This window comes from Rhinolophus sinicus, chromosome 17 (genome assembly GCF_057876585.1).
Source record: "Rhinolophus sinicus isolate RSI-liver-muscle chromosome 17, RSI-T2T, whole genome shotgun sequence".
In the NCBI taxonomy this organism is placed as follows: Eukaryota; Metazoa; Chordata; class Mammalia; order Chiroptera; family Rhinolophidae; genus Rhinolophus; species Rhinolophus sinicus.
In genome coordinates this window covers 150054919-150077269 of record NC_142517.1, presented here as the reverse complement: position 1 = coordinate 150077269, position 22351 = coordinate 150054919, and the positions used below count along the sequence as shown (strand labels likewise).

Genomic DNA, 22351 nt, shown 5'->3' with positions numbered 1-22351 from the left:
CCATGTCCTTTCACCATTGTTGCTGATGTGGCTGCACAGATGGAAAGAGGTGTGGACAGGCAGAAGACCTCCTACCTTCCAGTTTCCAGCAGAGAGGTTTTGGAGAGATCCAGCAGAGCCTTCCAAGGTGGCTGGGTTGGAACTTTCTGCCAGAAGAGTGAGATATGGTTTTACCACTGACGGATGCCACAGCATCTCAACCCCTTTGGGGGACTTCGACAGTCCTGGGATAGGACCAACTCCATCCCACTGAAAGACAAAGAGCACACATTAAGTGAAAGCAAAATGAACACAATCTCTAACACTTGAAAACATCCCTCTCTGCTGGACTCAGCTACAGCTATGTAGAAAAACTGTATCAGGAGAAAAGCTTTTCTTGCCAAATATGTGATTTCTTACTCCCAGAAAAATGAAACGTTAAGAGTTTCATGTCAAATAAAATACTAACTTGATCCTCCTGCGGTGTTTTCTTTTTCTTTTTCTTTTTCTTCCCCCAGCAGCTTGGCTCTGAGTCTTTGCTGGGAGACTCTTTTCCTAGTAAGTCATCCAATTCGTTCAGCCCCAGCAGCCGGGCCTGAGGGACCTCCAGTTCCAGCCGATAGGACAGGTTCCTGAGGGTACACACGCAGTTCTCTACGGTCTGCAATCCAACACAGCGTGTAATTAAAACCATCGTAGCACATTAGTGCAAAATGCTTCTGTACCAAATGCCAGTAATACTAAATAAGTGTAGAATACGAAACAAGTGCTTTTTCTTATGGGAACCTGAAACAATCTAAAGAAAGAATTGTGATTCTTTTTTGTGGCATAGTCAAATGACAGAGTGCAGAGCCATCTCAGTACATCTGAGGATCTGATTTCATGCTAAGATGTGCAAGGCTCCGGAACAGAAAATGCCCATTGTTTCTGCTTCAGGGCTGCTGCACTGGCAGAAATGCAGCTGAGCTGCCAGAACCTCACTCCTTCTCACCACTAGAAATCCTCACCGGGACAGCAGGTGGGACCAGGCCCCTCTCTGGGGACTGCCCGTCCCATCTGTCTCCTTCCATCTCCCGACTCTCCCTTCTCTCTGTGGAAAGTTCCGTAATTTCTTTTTCTGTTGACCTTTTGCCTTCTCTACGTGGTCCTTTGCTCCTTCCAGTCTTTATCACACCCCTAATTGGGAGGCCAACTGTCACTCATTGAGCACGTCTGAAACCAGGTTCAGAGTTTGCCCAGGAAGCTCTCCTTGCATCTTGCGTACTCTTCTCAACTTCATCTGCAGAGCTTTTGGTTCAATAAGGCTCAAATAAAAATGGGGCCATCACCCTGAATTCCTCCCCTACCTTCTTATCATTCTTCCTTTCTCTCTCAGACCTGTATTCATGACCTGTGGACGTCTTACAGCATCTCTTCGTCCATTCCATGCTGAACACAAAGTACCCAAACTGCCTTGGACTCCTGACACTTTCAGTTAGTGCCCCCTTCCTGCTTCTCCCCACCTTCCTCAGCCCCTGCTCCTGGGGCAGAGCCTGGTGAGCAGAATGATGAGCAGAATGCCCTGTGCTAGGGCAGGGATGGAGAGACCAGGAGAGGAGCATAAGGAGTGACCAGCACGACAACGGGAGGAGGGGAAAGGCCAAGACTGGGAGAGAGGCACCCAAAGTCGGGGCTGGGGCTGGGGCTGTGGACTGCACTGGGGGGCGGGTGGGTGTCACAGTGCCTGGACCAGGAACTTTTATCCAGCAGATACTCAAAAACACATGCTCTGCTTCTAGAAGTCAGGGATACAGAACTGGAAGGAACAGCAGCACGGCCAATCACCTTGACCATGGGCCCAGCAGAGCCACCAAGAAAGTCAGGAGCCTGCAACCGGCTAGGTCCTTTACCACATGGAGTCACTCAGTTTGCACTGGTTCTAAGGCTATTTCCTTAGGTGGTCATGTCCCTGGTAACTTGCAGTTTTTAGAGAGACTCTCGCTTTAATCTGGAATGTAGCCCAATGAGGAGGAGAGGCTCAGGAATTTCCAGAAAGAATCAACGGCATGCGAGTAGCGGCATTAGGCAGCTGCTGCCAGCCGTCCCCGTCCCCTCCCACGGCCAGGCAGGCACTGACCTTGCTGTCGTAATCGGATGTGTTCACACACGTGTGGATCACATACAGCAGTGAGTCCACCAGCCCCTCGCAGGATCGCATCTGCTTCCGGGCTTCCTCCCCTGCGGAGCTGAGGTTCCTAAATGGGCGGAAACATGGGAGCCATTGAGGTCAGCACCTCACCATTAGTCACAGAGCCTCACCTTAATGATCCGAGAGACCGACAGACAGTAGCCAGCACATCTGGTTCAAGGAGGCAGTTTGGGGCTTGCATTTTAACATCCCGAGAGCTCACAGTAAGAGCTCACAATAACTTATCCACAAATAGACGGGAGCAGGAGCATTTGAGCTTTGTATCCCTCTCTTGACATGCCACTTTCTAATCTCCTAAAATAGTGATTTTGGGGGCCTACCCTCAGTGTCCTCATATCTAAAAGGGGGAGAAAAACTTATTACCTCACAGTTGTGAGGAAGAGATGAATTGCTACATATGAAGCGATTGGAAAAGTGCCTGCCAGTTTATGTGCCATGTTTGTTAGCCATGATTGTTACTGTTAGACACAGTTTACCTCCCTTGTTAGGCCACAAAGTCCTTTCAGTGCCGTGAGCCTATTATAATGTTTTGCATGTAGGAGGTGCTCGTAAATGCTTCTTAAACGAACACAGGAAATATCATTTCTTGTATAAACATTCAAGTTAAATATGGACATCTGCTTATGCTATAATTTTTTAAATCATCTTTTAGATTAAAAAAAAACACCAAAAACCCTGAAAATTGTTTTAGGTCTCTCGATATTGAAATCTTTGGTATCAGTTTGACTAAATGAATTAATACCAAATTATAAGGATCTATTTTATGTCCCATTAACAAGATTTTAGCCTAACTCTGAGATTTTGCAAATCTTAAGATTTTTCTTTTCATCTCGTTTTTCTGGGGCCAGAGAGACACTGTTACCTCCTCTGTTCTTATCCCGTGTCACCTCTTAGTAGCACTCAACAGCCACCTTCTTCCACTCCTCTAGGAGCTCCTGGGACCCTCACGCCTCGGGTTTTCCTCCCACCTTGCCGCCTTTGCTTCTTAGCCTCTTCTGCCTGTGGGTCCTTGTGGAGTGCCAGGGGCTACTTTGGTCCCTTCTTGTCTTTATCTTTGCACTTTCCTAGGTGGCCCTTCCTTCTGATCGTTGGCTTTATTATAAATTATGGACCAATGACTCCCAAACGTCTATCTTCAGCCTGACTCCTCTCTGGGAACTCCAGATTTCTTTATCCAACTGCTTCCCTGATACTACCATGTGGATAGCTAATTAGACATCTCAGAATCGACACGGGCAAACTCAACTGCTCACCCCTCCACCCTTTCTTCTCCCTGAATCCATCTATAGCACTTCCGTGCTCCCAGTTACTTCAGCCAAAGATCTAGGTGTTCTCTCTCTTTATTCCCTTTTCCTCACCCCTTATATTCAATCCATCAGCAAACCCTGTCAGCTCCCCCTCCACAAAATACCCCCCATCTGCCCATCTCTCTCCAGCACCTGGTCCAGGCCACTGTCCTCTTACCTGGACCACTGAGCAGCTTCATCTTCCTGTCTCTATTGTTGCCCACACACAGCCTTCTACATGGCAGCCAGTAACCAGTCCCATCACTCCCGTGGCACTTGGAATCAAGTGACAACTCCCTCCTTGATCTGAAAAATCCTACCAAATCTAGTTCCTGTACCCTGAGCATTAAGCTCCAGCTGTGAGCTAATTCCTGCCGCAGAGCCGTGACACGACCTGTTCCCGTTGCCTAGAACTCATGTCCTCCTGATCCCTCACCCTCAAATGGCAGCTCCTTATGGTATTTCAGATCTATGGTTTACATATCACCTCCTATGAGAGACCATCTGATCATCAACGTAATCACCTAATAACTCTTATATCACCCTATTTTATTTTTATGGCACCTATTGTTATTTTCTTATTTGTGTGTCTGTCTGTCTTCCCCAAAAGAACATGGTTCTCCCAGAGCAGGGACCTAGTCTGTCTTATTCATCACTGATTTCACACGGAAGATTTAACCAAATGTTTACAGCCCTGACCACCGGGGGGCTGAGCGTGTGCGTCCTGCCTCTGGGCTGTCCTGGAAGCCGGGCAGGCTGGCTGAGGAGTGATCCCAGCCTCCCTCAATCCAGGTGTGGGGCGAGGATGAGATGCTGCTGTCACAAATCGTCGGTAAGTGATACAGGCTGCTTTGATGCCGACATCTGAGGTAGGGGGCTGGCTGGTTTTCCGGCATCCTGATTCTTGTCACCCTGCCACCCCCAACCAAGGGGGACGACAGTCACTTGTTAACAACAGTGAAAGACTTCAGAGCAGCGGGAGCATTAACGGTGTGTCAGACACGACACTAAGCATTTTACACCAGTGGTGGTATTATTATCCCTATCTAAAGATGAGGAAACTGAAGCTCAGACTGGGAAGGGAGGCAGGGCTGCCTGAGGCCAGAGCCCATGATCATCACCCCCACGCCACTCTGCCCAGGCTTCTGCTTCCAGTTCCCAGGACACTGCAAGCCTGGAAAACTGGGTAGAAATTGAACTGATGGGCATTAATGGCAGATAATGAGTGATACTGTGTACACTTAGGAGAGGCTTTATGGACTCTACACGCTAAAGCGAATGACTGAAAATACTATTTGGGCTGATTTTCATTTACTTATAACACTCCAACCCAATGGTTGTTTAAACCACACACCTCTTTTCATTCTTTAAAAAATACAAAAAATGTTTCAATCATCACATTTTGAACTTAAACAAAAACCAGACTGCAAACACATGAGCTATCAGAAGGTGATTAACTGGAAAAATGTTGTTAAAGTGGAAAAGACTGGAATTTTGGCCGAGTTTCAGACTGAAAGGCCCTTCTGACTAAATCACAGAAGAGTCATTTGTAAGATAATATCTTTCAGGCCACTAGTCTCTGCCCATGATGTCTTCCCCACAGGGTAACTAAGTCCAATGGCCTAAATTTGAAACAAACTTGGAAATTTAGGTAGGTATTAGTAAAATGAAGTAAATCCTCCTAAAATCAATTTACCTATGACCTAGTATTTAACCACAGAATTAACGGGAAAGAACAAACTGACCTCAGGCAGCCTGTTGTATTACGCAGAACGAGTGACGTCTGAAATTTAATTTTATGATCATCATCAAAAGAAGAGTTATTCCATCCAGAATGTGGAACGATCACAGTGTTTGTTAAGGTTGAGAGAGCATCTCGAATGATTGTCATCTTTACGGCATCACATGATGATAAATTCCAAAGAACTCCTAAAAAATGAGATTTTTAAACATCAAAAATCATAAATTAGAGATCCTGCAGTTTCAGTAATGAAATAAACATATTAGCCCTAACTGATGTGAACTCAATCTGTTGCAAACCTAATCTATGGCCTGAATTTGCAAGAAGGCTGCGGCTGGACCTCTAATAAATGTTGAGTGAACATATGTGCGTTTCTGGCAGTATTACAAAGTTGTACTAGTCTTTGCTCTTAAGTTTTAAACTCTACGTGTCTACCAGGCACGATGACTGTGCTTTTGCAAAGTAAATCTGTTATTCTGTGAGGGTGAGCGGAGCAATCCAACCACAGGTCATAAATATATGCATCTGTGATTGCTGTAAAACAGCCATTCATTGCATTATCCCTCATAATCAATGTTTTGTGTAACCAACCCTTTTTAAAATTTAGAAATTGGAAAAAGTTTCTCTTTTGCAAAACACTGACATGTCTGTCTTCATCATGCTATCCCTTCTTACTTTTGCTACTGGGAAGCTCAAGCTTAAATATAATGTTTGCAGCAACTTAACTGGCACAGAGGGTGGTTACATTTGCTTCATCTTCTTTATTTAGGTAAAGTTTAGATATTTCTGTTTCTACTTGAAGAGTTTTATTACCATGTGCTTATTTTAGAAGTGCAACTTCCTGCTACTCCTTTTGGATACAGGCAAGACACAATAAATTAAGTCACCCATACTATAATTCATATCAAGATTGCTAGGACAAAAGAGCGGAAAGGTAGCTTATGAGGGTGTTATTTAAATTGTAAATATATTATTTCTGTGTCAACTATGAGGTGGGTTACATTATTGTCATAGCACACATATTTTCTAACAGTTACTCTTTTAGAACTTAGAGCAAATTCAAGGTTATACCCACTCTAATGTCATTTTCTCATCAATGCATTTTCCTAAGTGAGAGGGAAGGAGGTGGAGGAGGGATGTGGCCGTTTTTCTGCAGCTAAGGTCCCTCAGAGCCCTGCAAGCCCCATGTATCCTTGGCAAGCTGCTCAAAAGTCTGTACGGTACTGTTAGAGCTATCAACACATACAAACACTTGCGGTCCGTGGAGGAGGAGTTAGCAAAACCTGCCCACGTCCATTGGAGCAAGTCAGGCTTGTGAACGTGACTGAACCAGAGTGTTGAGCCAGAGACAGGGCAGGCAACTGCTGCTGGAGGGGATGGTGACCAAGGAGCCCGCCTGGAAACTGACTGCTCAGCTCCCTGGGGCGGGGCCTGGAGAAAGCACACGCCCCTTTATAAAGGAGAGTGGTAAGAGAGGTGGCAACTTTTTTTTTTCTCCTTTATGGAGGAAGGAGAGGTAAAAGCAAAGGGCTGGCATGGAAGGGAGTGAAACAATACTCTGACTACACACAGAGAGAGGACCTTCCCTTCCCTGCAGTCTGCCTGAGCAGTCCGCATGCTGTGGAGGGAATGGTCAAGGATGGTGGCTGATGCTTCGGCTCCGTCCTGGGAAAACGTCTGGGTCCTGTGTTCTGCGCTGCACTGTGCTCCTCTCCTCTGTCACTTGGTTTTGACTTCTGCACCATGATGATCGGGTTTCCCTTATTCCCCAAGAACTTTCACTTTTCTCTGCTCCTAGTCTTTGGGGTCAATAACCCACCGTACCTACAGCCGCTCAGGACCTCCGTCTCAGCAGCAGCCCATCTAGTCAGGCCTGGACTGGGAGGGGACTTGAGACAATTCAGAATCAGGAAAGGGAGAGACCTTGCCTCGGCTCTGAAATCTTGTTGGGTCCACCAGGACAGACCCCGGCTTACACCATCCTCTGTGGCACACACTGTAAGTGCTTATCAAATGAACTTAAATTCCATAGGCAGCACTATTTTTCCATGGATTCTGATAAAAATGGCTGTGTTTCTACATAAAATAGCTTTAGACTGTGCTGCCTGGATTCCGGGGTTTTGCTGGACTTGTAGGGGGGCAGCCATGGGAGGGGTGTGTGTGAAACTGGCAGCAGGACTCCAAACTCCCCCCAATTCACCCAGAGCAGCTCCATACTTATCTGTCCTCAGCACTGGGTCTCATTCTGTGTTTGTCTGAAAAAGGGTTTCATGTCCCTGAGACTTCTGAAAAGCACTGTCTTCGTAGAACAAAACTAGAGGGCTGATGACGACGTAGGAACGTAGAAGCTAAGGATGAGAAATGAGTCTCTGGAGGTCTGTCCTGACTCAAGTAACAAGAGATAGGAGGGAAGAGAGAAGAAAGAAAGAGTTGAGGCCTACAAGGGCGCCACAAATAGCTTCACCATTTCCAGCTAACGAGGCCAAGCCTACTCAACCCAGGGCACCGATGGGCCTGGCAGAGTGCAGCAGTGGTCCAGAGCCCATCGGCAGGGAGGGGTCATTTCCTCCACTGCCGACAATTTTATAAAATACGTGAGTCCTGATGCCACCAGAGCGAATGATCTTTCTGTCAAAGTCTTTCAAATTTCTCACTTTGCAAATTTCAACGCATGGGGGAGAGCTGCGTTTTCCAATATTTCACAGAATGCATTCCAGCGAAGGTAACAGTAAGGCAAGGTTTATGGAAAGTCAACCCTATTATGATATAGGCTACAGGTGTAAAATTAGATATCTCTCTACAAAAAAATTAAACAGTGTGAGTCACAAACGTCAGGTGAAAACATGACTCAGAAGGGGGTGGTTCTTTAGTATGTTGGAGCTTGGAGTTGATGCAGGGAAGTTCTCTTTGATCATTGGCAGAAAAGCTCGTTTTTCATGATTCCTGTCTCCACTCCTGGCTACTTCTAAAACCCACTTCGGGTAAGAGGCTGTTTCATAGATTTGCAGATTCCCCTGATTTTCTGTGCAGGTACCAGAATGTTGTCCTGCTCTTTTTCTTACCAGGCATTTAGGATGACCAGTGGAGTTACACATCATCTCGCAGTTTACTATTAGCCTTTACATCTCCATGGGATCGAACAGCCTAAATGTTCATCAGTCAATATAAACAACAGGAACATGACCATTTACTGTGGTTTGACTCTGTGCCAGGAATTGTGTGCTTTGCATACAATACCTTAAAGAGTCAAGATGCACAAAATTAATTAACTTCACATTTAATTATTTTGTAGGCTTGAAATTCTACATGTTGATTTGATGAGCACTAGTATTTCTAAATTTAATTTAAAATTTTATTAGACAAGTATATTGAGGAACAAATACTCTACCATCATCCATACTTTTATATGTCTCGTTATACATACACAGGATGAGTTAATATGGACTCAAAAACATCTGTTGATGGATCCAACTTAATAGTCTGTTTTTGCCTGACAGACTTAGCTCAAAGTATTACCCTCTTTCATGCCTTTTCTTAAAACTCAGTATTCAGGGGTATCTTTAAGGTCTATAACTAAGGGGAGAAGTTGGAATAATGTTCTGGATCTCTAAGGGGACTTGCCAGCATAGCTCTGCTGGTCTTTCACCTGAAGACCAGAGCAGATGGTTGGTGACACCACACTCCTAGCGATGGATAGGAAAGTCCCATCGCTGCTCCATCGCCCAGAACCAACATGCCAGAATCCCCATTCCTCAAACTGCAAAACACAAAGGACCAGTGTTGCCCAATCATAAAATGTTAAATTGTTAAAACTACATAATCCTTCAGTAGATAATCTGACTATGCTAACTTTTGGTCAACTGAGACAACTTATTGATTATAAAACCAGTCTTACAGTACAGATATATACTATAGTCTTATAGTATTCAGGCTTTCGCTTCTGCAACTTCAAAAAATGTTCAAAGTTATTCTTGATCAGGAAAAAAAAAAGGAGAGATTCTATTTTTGCTAAGGCTGTGGCATTCAAGGGACCCACACAAAGGCAGCTTTATCATCTGCACTGCAAGTTGTATTATTCCACTAATCCCGCACTTTACCATCTAACACAAAGAGCGACAACATTTGGTGTGGATTTAACTGGTCGTTTCAAACATCAAAGCAAGTTAAGATATTGGCTTTTCTCTCCCACTTTCTATTTCAAAAATAACACGGAAAGCCAAAACAACCTGTTCTGATCAACCAACATTGAATGAAGAAGGTTCAATTATACTTAAAAGCCTTAGCTATGGAATGATTAATTTGGCTTTTCTACCCTAAGTAGAAAGCACCACTCTTAAGACCAACTAATAATACCCGTGTGCACTCTTTCTCACTAAGGTAGTAATAAAACAATGTTCTTTGTACTCAGTCTGTCCAAGGCTTCATTTAATAGGTCAGGAAGAACGTTGCTAGAGCAGTAAGTAATGAATAGAAAAGACACCAACTCCCAGATGTAGCAAGACTGATGAGAAAATACAGAGCTGTAGGATTAGCATTTTCCATCAACATGATAAACCTCCAGCTCCAACACCCTAATGCAAAATTTGCTTCAAAAATATTTAGCAGCATACTCTATTATCTCCTGGTTTCCAAAGAGAAAGATAAAAATAAACTGTAATTTGGTTTAGGAAGCTTGAGGTTTTTATTTAATTTAAAGCAATTAGCTATTTGTTGGGAGGACTAAGAATATACATATACAAACTAATTTAGAAAATACTAGGGAATTTCATGCATATTATCGTAGAAAATAATATTCACTGTGATTATTGGTTACTCATAATTATGTGTACTTTTTCCTGTGGTAGAGAATATGAAATACTGCTATGAGAGATGAAAGTTCATTTTCCCCACAAAGAATGAATAAAGTAATTAAAATACCATTTCACATAAATCCTTGCTGCAGAATTTTCAAAGAGCTCACGTTTAAAACTAGCTTTATAGCTTATTCAATGGCCGAGTGATAATTTTATAGTCCAATTCAAAACTGATTTTACTGATTAATTAAAATAATAGCACTATTTGAAAAGTGTATTTCTTTAAGGACATTAAAAACCAAACAAGGAACATTAGAAAAACACAGGTTCTCTGGGAGCATGCATACCTAACAGCCTATACAATTGTTTTTTTTTTTCTGGTATGAAAGAAATCTAAAACCACTCATTTTTATATAGCATTCAATTTATTCCTTGTTTCCTGATTATCAAAAAACCCCACCATTGTTCATGGACATTGCAAAAAACAAAAACAAAAACAAAAAGCCAAGCGTACTAGTGTACTTCAGATGCTGCCAATGGGCGTGGCTCTCCATTTTCTTCTACAAGTTAGACTCCTTTTCAGTGTCTGTTCTTGACACTCTTGTTTCAGTCATGCTCTTTCACATGATGTCCACGTGGAAAGTAAAACTACCCATGCCTTAGGGGGTGTGGAGACTATTACTTCAGAGGACAATGGGCCTTGGTCCTACTGTCCTGGCACAGAGGAAGCGTCATGACAAATCACTATCATGAATGTGCTGCCGCTTTCTGGAGTTAGAAATTGTGTGGTAGATGCATTTAGCCTCTCCTGCCAATGGTGCATCTATGGACGCTTTGGAACAGACCAGTGTCGTGCATACCCACTCTGCAAGCATTTCTGATAAGTGGGGGTACAAACAGTAGACTAATAGTGAAAATGTAAAACATCAAGGCTGCAGAGTGCACCCAAGGGCCAGAGTGTGTGTGCATCTTACAAACTCAGTCTGTGGGTAACAAAGCAGGAATGCTGCCTCCTGATCTAGAGCCCACCACTCCTAGCACATACATGCCTCCCGTGTTATTCCCTATTGGTCTCTGGCTGAAACACTCAGGAGCTGGTCAAAACTTCTCCATTTCTTCTCTCTGAAGTTTTCCTGTAACTCCGGTAGGGTTTTTATAAACTTCGGTGACATTTTTTGGAGGAAGAGAGTAATTAATGTCAAAATGCTATGGTGACTACATCCTGTCACAATATAGCCACCTGCATCCCTGTCCATGAAAGCTGTGCACCTCATGCCTTTTAGTTACATGTTACTTACACAGCAATATAGTACAGACGTGCACTGTCCAATAAAGTAGCCGTCGGCCACGTGCGGCCACTGAACACTTGAAATGTGACTAGTCCAAATTGAGATGTGCCATGAGTATAAAAAATACACAGTGGACTATGAAGACTTGGTATGAAAAAAAATGACTGTAGAACATTTCATTAGTAATTTGATTGCTTATAAGTTGAATTATTGGAACTATTGGGTTAAAGAAACTATATTATTAAAATCAATACCACCTTTTTAATGTGGCTACTAGGAAGTTCAAAATTGTGTCCTGCATTATAATTGTACTGTAAAGTGCTGGTAGAAACACTGTTCATTTTATGCCAGACTCTGAGACACGTAGGCGAGTCCTCTGCCCTCGGGAGGCCTTGTCACAGTTACAACACAAGGCAGCCGGGACAAAACACCCAAGCGTAGGAAGAGCAAGAAGCACAGCTCACACGTCGTTCGAGCCAGGCACTCCACATCCATCCTCACAAAAACACCAAGCAGCGGGACTGTTTCTCACTGGGAAGCTGGAACTGGGAGAGGTGATATGCCTGGGGCCACAGAGATGGAAGGAAATGAGTAGACCTGACTCCGCAGCACACTCACTCCCTGACACCATGCTGCCTCTCCCGGGATGTGTTGCGAAGCTGGGGAAGCTGTATGGTAGGACTGGACACCACTGCATCTGAACTGGAGTGTGAAGGGCAGAGGCCAGGGAGAAGCAGACTGGGGCTGGGGAGCCCTTTCAGGTGGACCAGTGCTGGGACAGAAGCAGGAGTGGGGGAGCCGCAAGGAGGGGGTTGGCTAGAAGATGAGGACAGGGAATGCAGATTTGACTGGCAGGTGGGAAAGTGTGGAATACAGGGACAGGCCTCATCCCAGGGGCAGCAGTGAGGCTGACGGAGCAGGAGGGGCAGCATTGATATCCCACAACAGCAGTTTAGGGGGATGCGACGAGGACCTGAAGGAGCGAGGAGGGGGTGGGGAGGCAAAAAGGAAGGGGGAGTACTTGGGACGAGAACTGGAGCCTGAGGTAAATGGAGGGTGGCGTCAAAGATGAACCAAGGGTCTGGCATATGTGTGAGAATCTGGTGCTGTACAGAAATGAGGAAATCAAGGGGGGCGTGGGAAGAGAGTAGTGCAATAAAAAAAAAAAATGTCTGCCATTTGTGGTCTCAGGCAAATCACTCAAGCTTTCCACAGGGCTTGGAATGCTGTGAACAAATTATGAAACAAATGAAATTGAAATAATGGGAAAGTAATTATCATGAGAGTGGGACAAAAGTATTGTCTTCAGTGATAGAAAAACCTTGCTTTGGATAAATTCCAAGGACAGCATGTATGGTATGTAATCATTCCCAGAGTTCCTAAGATGCTACCATCTCAGCAGAGCTTCCTGAGACTTGTGTAGTGCCCCCCAGGGCAGTGGAACGTGTGGTCGTGGTCCTAGCTTACAGGCATGGCTCATGGCTTTCTTCTTCCTGTCCCTGCTGTCAGGCTCGCTGCAGTGTCTCCTGACCGGAATGGCTGACCCTCTGAGTGGTGGGCAGTCTAGCTGCCCCAAGGGCTGGTTCCCACAGAGGCCGGTGGGCCTTGCCCTGTTCACCTGCTGCCCCCTGAGATTTCCTGCACACAGCCAATGCATACTCCACGTGAGACATGGGAAAGCTAACGCAGGCCCAGCTGCGTCACAGTGAGCCCCATCTCTGGTGTAGCAGAACTGAGTGAATGCCTACGTGACCCGTGAGAAAGAAGCTTCCCAGGAGGGGCCGTGTGGAACTGCAGACCTGCGTTAGCTACCGACGCTGCACTTGGTGGGGCCCCTGCCTACGTATCCAATTTGAAGGGGATTACTCCTATTTAAATTTTTCCCCAGCTAGAGGGCATGAATGATAGATCTTTAGTCTTTAAAGAACATATGGATTAGTCGGCATTTCTGTGATTTTTCAAGTACAAAGGTGAATCACAGCATCTTTAAAAAGATCAATTTCTAGAGATCCTTTTAAAGACTCACATTTGCATTTCAACATATTCCTTTTCAGTCTAGGTAATTTTCCAACTTCATGAGTAGGTCAAGAGGATTAATAAAGTAGTGTAGTCCTGCATACCCTGGAAAGGCATTTCCACTGAAAATAAATCAGCTTACAACTCAGAAATGCTGACCGAGATTGCCCGTAAGGGAGTGTGGGATGTAAAGGACAGTTCTGTTAGGGGGTGTTTGTAAAAGCTAATGGGTCATAAGATGGGAAATCCTCCTGAGAGCATCGTTCTGATGCAGAGGTGGCAGCGAGGGCAGTGACCAGGCCACTAGATTGTTCTTCAGGTTACTTCAGTCTCTGACACAGAAGTAGGTCATTTACAGTATTATAGACATTTCCCAAGACAAAGTCACTGAAGTTATATGTTCCACAGCGGAGTTCCATGAATGTGCTTATTCATTTGTAACTGCACTAAATCTTCAACCTACTTGTATGATACCAGCAGAAGCAGCTTAGAGACCAAACTGCCTCCAGCCCTAAGCTGTGGGAAATCAGACAGATTTTGCAAATCACTTGGGGGACCTCAACTGGGGTCCTTGGGGCATCTACTTTTTTAGATTTCTGTCCCACACCCTCATATTTCTTGCATATACTGGCTATCTGTTCTGCTGAGGGAGGGTGTCCTTATGGAACTGCTCTTGTGCTGAGAAATTCTCCTCTGATGGATGGCTGACCACCTGAGTTCTGTCAGGGACCTCTGGGTCTCCCCACCTGCCTGCCTCCTTCTGCTCAGTATTCAGAAACCATCACACAAAATAGGTCATATTCCACTTACAAGGCTGAATCTTTTCATACTCAGACTATAAATCTTGAAATAGTCACAAGACTCTAAAATTGTATTTCACGTGTTTTCTAAGCAACCTGAAGCTTTGTGGTTATACGTGATCACAGGTTTGATGTGACTATGCTAGTGGCCAAGCTGAAAAATACTTCTCTATATTCCTGGATAAAATTCAGAGAGTAAAGAAGATGTTGTGGGATTTTTTTTTTCTTTCACCTTTTTGGTGGGAATTTCAAAAACAAGAAAGAGATGTCACCTCATATCTATCAGAATGGCTATCATCAATATATCAACAAGTATTGGTGAGGACGTGGAGAAAAGGGAACCCTTGTGCACTATTGGTGGGATTGCAGATTGGTGCAGCCACTATGGAAAACGATATGGAGGTTCCTCAAAAAATTAAAAATAGAACTACCTTGTGACCCAGCAATTACATTTCTGGGTATTTATCTGAAGAAATACAACACACTAATTAGAAAAGATACATGCACCCCTATGTTCACTGCAGAACCATTTACAATAGCCAAGATGTGGAAGCAACCTAAGTGCCCATCAATGGACAACTGGATAAAGAAGAGGTGGTACATATATACAATGGAATATTACTCAACTATAAAAAGAATGAAATCTTACCATTTGCGACAACATGGATGGACCTAGAAGGTATTATGCTAAGTGAAATAATCCAGACTGAGAAAGACAAATACCATATGATCTCACTTACATGTGGACTATAAAGAAGAAAATAAACAAACAAAATGGAAATAGACTCATAGATACAGAGAACAAACTGATGGCTGCAGAGGGGAAGAGGATTGAGGAGCTGGGTGAAAAAGAGGACGGGATTAAGAAGTACAAATTGTAGGTACAAAATAGTCATGGAGATGTAAAGTACAGCACAGGGAATATAGTCAATAATATCATAATAGCTATGTATAGTGCCAGGTGGGCACTAGACTTATCAGGGAGCTCACTTAAATTATATAAATGTCTACCCACTACGCTGTACACCTGAAACTAATATAAAATAATATTGAATGTCTAACTGTAACTACAAAAAAATAATTTAGAAAAATAAAGAACAAGGGAAATGACACTTGAAAATGGGCAGCTGCACCCGCAGATTTTGTGCCTGCTCAGCACTTTTTGGTGGCCTGGGGGTGGGCCAGGGCAGGCGGAGACGGGTAAGGAAGAACGCCAGGAACCCAACCTCAGGACTCCATCTGTGTGGACCCGTTTCTCATCTCTAGTATGGGTGTGTGTGCAGAACAGATGATTTCTTTAGGGCCCTTTCCAGTTCAAAATTACATGACTGTGAATTAAGAGTTGTCCCATTTATAATAAACTGGTTTTGTCTTGTTACCAATTAAACATTTTTTTGTCATTATATTTCTTATCACCAATTTTTATGCTTTGAAATGTTCAGTAAGAGAGCGCATATTTCTGTTGCTGTTATTTTATAAAAGGGGCCAAGTGGTAAGGATCTTGCTGAGTTGGGCTGGGAATTGGGAGGGAATGTTGCTCGATTTCTGAAAACCACCCATGCAGCTCCTGACAGCTCTAGTGACCCACAAAACATGGGGTAGAAAGGAACAGGCCAACTCCTCTTTGGATCAGGGAATACACGGCTGTTTTGAAGACATATTAATTAGGCCAAGGGGACATGTTGAGTCAATTATTTCATCCTATAATGGCATGTAACAGTTCCAAAGGCTAAACGGACGTCCACTAAGCTCTGGCTCTTTACAGAACATCCTGCTGTCTGATGACCTTTAGCCTGGCCCGTCTACATTTCCTTAGAGCATGACTATCATTTTCTTATTAATTTATTGTCTAATGAGAAATATGGAGTTAATGATCAGAAAGGGAATATGCCCAATTTCATGTTCTACACAGTATGTGGAATCTACTGCTAGCATCTAAAAATGTTTAAATAAACGTGTGAAATATTTTACTTAGCCATATGGATGAATAAACACTTGCTAAATTGGAAGAAATGTGAATAGAACTGTCATTTAAACAAAGTCTATTATTATTCAAAAACAAAGGCTACTCTTTGGTATGTGACACCAGTATTAATGGAGGAAACAGAAGGGTGACAGTTTGGGGACATTTGGGGCATTAAATGGCAGGTAGGCTTCCAAGTTCTGGGCAGTATCTCCCATTTCTATAGTTCTAAAAAAATGATGCTTTTAGGATGCTCAAAAACTTGAAAATCATATTTCCTAGCGTAGAAACACTAATTATCTTGGACAAATGAGTTCAATAAGAACAAGTAAGTTCTTTTCTAGTGATAAGATGTTCCTCCTTTCCATCCAGTTTGTGGCCTAGCTGACATTCATTTTATAACCCAACTGGGGAAAACAATACTTCACCCAGCTTTCAAGTTGGAGCCACAGTAAAGGTAAAAAGTGCCTTTGTAATGATGATGAAAAACAAAACAAAACAAAAAACCCTAAGCACCCATATATATCAGCGATTAAAAAAAAATTCATTAGGTTTCAACCTGGAAAATGCTCAACACAATGAAGAAAACACAAGAATTACGTTACATATTAGAGAACTTTTAATTAACAATGACAGCCAACCTGTCTTGGGAAAATACACTTCACGGAAAATGTTTTGCCTTGAATAAAGATGTGACCAAAAATTGCAGGCTCAGGGTAGTTATTAAATTTAAAGCCAAGGTAGAGGCATCTTTTTAGTAGCTAAAATTTCTTCATTTAAGTATGTTAAAAATGCCAAACTGAAACAAAGAGGACTGGAAAAAACAAGGCTTTGGATTAATAACTAGGTAGAATTACTTAATCTTAAGACTAATAAAACACCTAGTTTCAATGGGATACTAATTTCTTTAAATCGTACAATATTTTGAACACATCAATTCATTGTGCTTTATCCCTTCATGATCCCAAGTTGCTTATAATTTCCCCTGAAGAACTTTCAGGCCATACCTACAAAGGACGAGCATTGTGCAAGGTTGGCCAGGGCCGCAGTCACCTGGGGATGACACTGGCAAAACACTGACATTTGGAAGGCTAATGTTCTGTTTTCAGAGGGGATTATATAGAGATGGGCAGCTAATAGGGAATGCTGGGTGATGTGTCACATGGCACCCTGCTGCCCATGTTTGGAGGAGACTTACTTTAATGAGAATGGTTCAAACAGGGACAGGCTTTCCTGTTTAGGAGAGGGCTGAGAGGCTGAGGTTAGGCCTCATAGTTCTCTTACAGAACTATTCCTCAGCAAATCGCGTTCCTGAGGGCTCATCTTCCTCGCCTTCTCAAGTCATTCTCATGTGTTTTTGTTGCTTTCGGAATAACCCTGCTGCTCAGCCTTAGTTCCATGAAGTTATCCGTTCCCTGTCCCTGTGGGTTCAAGCCCATGATGGGTGGTGACTTTGTGTGGAAGCTGTATGGGGGATCCATGCATTGGATGGCTGACTGGGCAAAATGAGTTTTGAGGTCTTCTCCAACCCTGTAATTCTGTGATTTAAAGATAGGTTATGATGATTTGACTTGAAGAGTTACTGGAAGAGCTCAAGGATCTTCTGATGTCATGATTTAAAATATATCAGGGGTTAATCACACTCAAAATATCACTGAATATCAGCTAAGGTTGGTACCACTAAAATTTGAAACTGAGAAATGTGAGTAATTTTTCTTGTCTCCATGAATCTTGGCAATTATGTGTATACATATAATACATATAGGTACAACTTTGCTAGGTTTATATTATGACTTTGTAGTTTCATATTAGCTAAACAATGCTTATATACAAGTCAAATTTGGCTGACATTTAGCCTTTTGGAACTGAAAACTCACTTCTAAAGTCCTTGGTCCATGTCCTTTACACGTGGCAACTGAGCGAAGTTTATACACTGACCACGCCCATTTCAAAGACTACTTTGAAAGAACATTTTGTAAGTAATCAGTCCACTTATCAGAATAAATTATTAGGAGTAAAAGTATACAGTTACAAAGCAACTCTTAATTTCTGCTACCCTGCAAGTAACTATGGCCAAAAAATACTTCTTAAAGCCTAAAAGCTACTGGCAGCTGTTTCTCAATAAATAAATAAATAAATAAATAAATAAATAAAGTAATTAATTAATTAATTTTAAAAAATGAGGCTGATTCTAGTTTTACATTGGAAGTGATATGATGTATTGGGGAAATATCTCTTGGAATTAGGAAACGCTAACATCCTCCTTTTTTTTTTTCAGTTTCAGTTGCACAAAACAATGTAATAGACATTTATCATTTATACCCCTCACAAAGTGATAACTCCCTGCCCCCCATCTACTACCCCTCTGACATTGCATACAGCCATCACATTTCCACTGTCTCTATTCCTAATGCTATACTCCATTTCTTGTATCTATCTATCTATCTATCTATCTATCTATCTATCTATCTATCTATCTATCTATCTATCTATCTATTAAATTATAGCTGACATTCATTATTGGTCAGCTGCAGCTTTAGCTGTACAGTGCAGTGATCAGGCATCTACATCATCCCTGAGGTGGTCTCCTTAATGGGACAAGTGTCCATCGGATACTTTACAAAATCTTTACAACATTATTGATTATATTCCCCAAACTGACTTTTGTATCCCTGTGGCAGTCTTGTGGTTACTGACTGTGCTTTCTAATCCCCTCACCTTCTCCCTCATCCCCATCCCCTCCCATCTAGCAACCCTCAGTTTGTCCTCTGTGTCTCTGAGACTGTTTCTGATTAGTTCATTCATTTATTCTTTTCTTTAGATTCCACATATAAGTGAGATCATATGGTTTTTGTCTTTCTCTGTCTATTTCACTTAACATAATGTTCTCTAGGTCCATCCATATCATTGCAAATGGTAAGATTTCATTCTTCTTTATGGCTGCATAATACTCCATTGTATAAATGTACCACAGTTTCTTAATCCAGTTGTCTACCGATGGGTATTTCTGTTGTTTCCATGTCTTGGCTATTGTGTACAGTGCTAACATCCTCCTTTCAAGGCCAGGGTCCATGTCTTAAAATATCTTGTGTTGGCAGAGAGGGGAGTTGACTCCAGCCAAAGAGGAGGATGCAGAATGAGGGCCCTCTGAGTTTCCCAGGCACTGATTCACTCCTTCAGCTCAACTGCTCAGAACCGCTTTGAGAAACCAGTGGCTGAGAAACAGAAATTCTTCCTGGTGGACAATGACCTCCCAGTGCAGTTGAATGGCAGGGAAACGACAACATCCTAGATGGACTGACCATGATGCTGGGTCTTGGGGGCATTGTGCACAGCCTGTATTGCCTTGGCTGGGCTTCATTCCCCTACAAAAAATGAGACCAAGAAGCCTGCAGGACCTAAGGGACTTGAACAAACATCAATAAATGTGCTGGCTTCTTGGGGAATCCCCCCCAAACAAACAACCCCTCCCCCAAAGACATCTTGTGTTCTCAGCAACTAGTATTGCAGCCAAAGAGAAATGATAAAATATGGAGGAAAGCATCTACATTAGCACTCATATATCCAGAGTACATACCAGGTAAATTAGTACATGAAACCCCTTAGCAGTGAAGCCTGGCTCTACTTCAAATAAATTTGATTTAGTCTCAAATAAAAAAGACCTCACCAGAGTTTCATGTACTTTTCTTCCTGCTTATCACTAAATCTTACAAATTTCTTGAGATCGGCTCAGAAAAGGCACTACAACAGTTTCTCTCAAGGAAAAAACCTCAGAAACAAAACTCTAGCAAAGGCTATTCTTCCTGTGTGAAATTATGACAGAAGAAGAGAAAAAAAAGCTGAACATCAAGAATGTAAGAACCAAGGTCAGGACTAACCTGTTTAGTAAATCAAAAGAGAACCAATCTGAGTATGAAGTCATGCTTCTAGCATCACATGGTCCCTGGATCACCTAATCTCTCAGGGAGCTTACACGCATCCGTCTGCAGCCTTGTGGGCTGCACAGCTGTGACTGGGAGAAGATGCTTGGACCTTACATAGTAAGTTCGAAGTGATGAGAAAGAAACATCAAACAAGAAAGAAAGCACTCACTGACTCCAATAAAACTGCCTCCTCTATGCCTCCCTAACAGGGAGTGTAGGGTAACTTTTTGGGCACTGTCATAACGATTGTGTTGATTTCTAGGATGGCCACGTCTACATTCTTAATTCTATTTAGCTCGTTCTAATTTTCATTTTACACACACATACATACATATGTATGCATGTGTAAATAATTTGTATTTTGCTATGAGAGGGTGAGATGCCTCAAAAGTATTTTAGAGAGAGAGGGTACATATACTAATAAATCAATATGGAATTTAGGTGTGTCAAAGATTCACATTCAAACTACATTAAAGTAGGCAGCCCAGTTCAGAATTTAAAATTATAGATAAAGGATACTCTACTTTGAGTATATAAGTTTTATACCATATTTGGAATGCAAGGTACTGTATTTTGAACATTAATATTTGATGAGAAAGTTGATTCCCCTTAAATATTAGATGCATGATGGTTTGCTACATTCCTAAGTGTGACTGAATTATATCTGACAGAACCTACAGCTCTGATTTCATAGGGGAAGCCAGTGGGGAATGGGATTAATTTTGAAAAAAAAATGTTGTTAAAAGTTTTTAAATTAAATATTTCAAGCATGAAAAACAGCATAGCAATTATAAAACAAACACCCATGTATCCACTATCCAGCTTTGTTAAATATTAATATTTTGTCTTATTTGGTTCAGATTACTTTCTTTCTAAAGAAACAGAGTTGGGTTATACCCCCCACCCAATGCCATTTTCTGTACCTCGGCCCCCAGGCCTGGGGTAACCACTATCCTGAATCTATAACATTCTAATAAAAATTTTAACTGTATTTCATGTGCACATATCAAAAACATAATTTATAGCTGCAACCTGCGTACTTAAAAGCTTTATATAATAGTATCATGCTGCACTTACTCTGCAAATGTTTCTAGAGATTTACCTGTGTTGCTGTAGATAGCTCTAATGCACTTATTTTAACCCTTACATATGCTTTCACTGTGTGAAGGTACTGTCACTTATTTAATAATTTTTTCATCAATGAACATTCAGTATTTCCCCCCAATTTTCTGTTATAAACAATGCTGTCATTTATTTGCCCTTTGGCAGAATCATTCTTTCATGTTGACCTCAAGCACTCTTGAACCCACCCTATGGTGTTGCAATATCTAGTCTCCTAAGACAAGGCATCGCTCTGTTCTTCCTGATCTCTCATTCTCCACACGGGACCATCATGCCTTGACCATGAAATATTTCTCTTTCTCTAATTGTTCCCTCTTCTCTACCGCCCACCCCTTCTTTCTACTATTGGTACAGTTTGAGCTGTTATCTTTAGACTACTGATGTCCTCATAGGCTTCTCATATGCCAGGCTTGTCTCCCTCAATCAATCCTCCACCCTGCTGCCTGCTGGGAGAATGCATTTAAAAGGCCAAACTGGACGTGCTAGGCTCCCACTGCGTGTGGGACACAAGTTCCTCATAAAAGTCCGCCAAACTAGGCCTGCATTTCTATCTGGCCTGGTCTCCCTTCCTCCTCCTCCTCCTGGTACCTCTGACCCTATATCCATCTGATGCTGGCTCTGAGCTTCGGCCTATGACTGGAAATATTGACCCTATTTACCCAGTCTATGCCTCCTCATCCTGTAGCACAATTTTGGTTTCACATCAACCAGGGAGCTTCCCTATCCATTCTCCATGCTCCCAGTGCAACTCGAATGAGTCCTGGCACTTGCCACGTTTCACTGTCATTTGCAGAACCACTTGTGTTCCTCCTGAATCTGAGTGCTAACTGAGGGCCGGGGCTGAGTTTCATTCATCTTTACAACCCCGGGACCTAGGAGTGTCTGAGATACTAAAAGGCGTTCAGACACCGGCTGAGCTGAAGTGGAAGGTAACCAATCCATGAAGTACATTTTATTTTCTCAATAAAGGAGAGCCAGTCTGTTTAAAACAAGTAGATTTACAACGGAATACGCACTAAAAAACAACATATTCAGCCCTCTATGAATAAGACGTCTGTTAGCTGACGCTTATGCATCAATAAGTATAGTAACTGCTACTAGTAGCACTCCAAGTGCCTTCTGAATCATTAGATTCAATTATACTCAGGCTTTGTCACAGCTGTGAGTGAGCACTGTATCATCGTCGCCTACCTAGAACGTCCAACTCCTTCACCATGCACCAATACAAGGGCACCGTCAAAACGGTTTTCA

General features: G+C 42.5%; 1 protein-coding gene and 1 pseudogene across 14 annotated transcripts in view; one reads left to right on the top strand and one right to left on the bottom strand.

The window, feature by feature from the left end:
* The window catches only part of PKP4 (plakophilin 4), a 228528-nt gene that overhangs the window by 18041 nt on the left and 188136 nt on the right, over positions 1–22351 (bottom strand). For all 14 annotated transcript variants that reach the window (XM_074336670.2, XM_074336698.2, XM_074336705.2 and 11 more), the window contains 4 exons: positions 5199–5382; positions 2096–2213; positions 449–640; positions 76–249 (listed from right to left, as the gene is read on the bottom strand). In XM_074336670.2, coding sequence (XP_074192771.1) covers positions 76–249; positions 449–640; positions 2096–2213; positions 5199–5382 — 668 coding nt within the window. The remainder of the gene's footprint in view (positions 1–75; positions 250–448; positions 641–2095; positions 2214–5198; positions 5383–22351) is intronic.
* LOC109445149 (cytochrome c oxidase subunit 7A1, mitochondrial pseudogene) lies at positions 18817–19433 on the top strand (annotated as a pseudogene).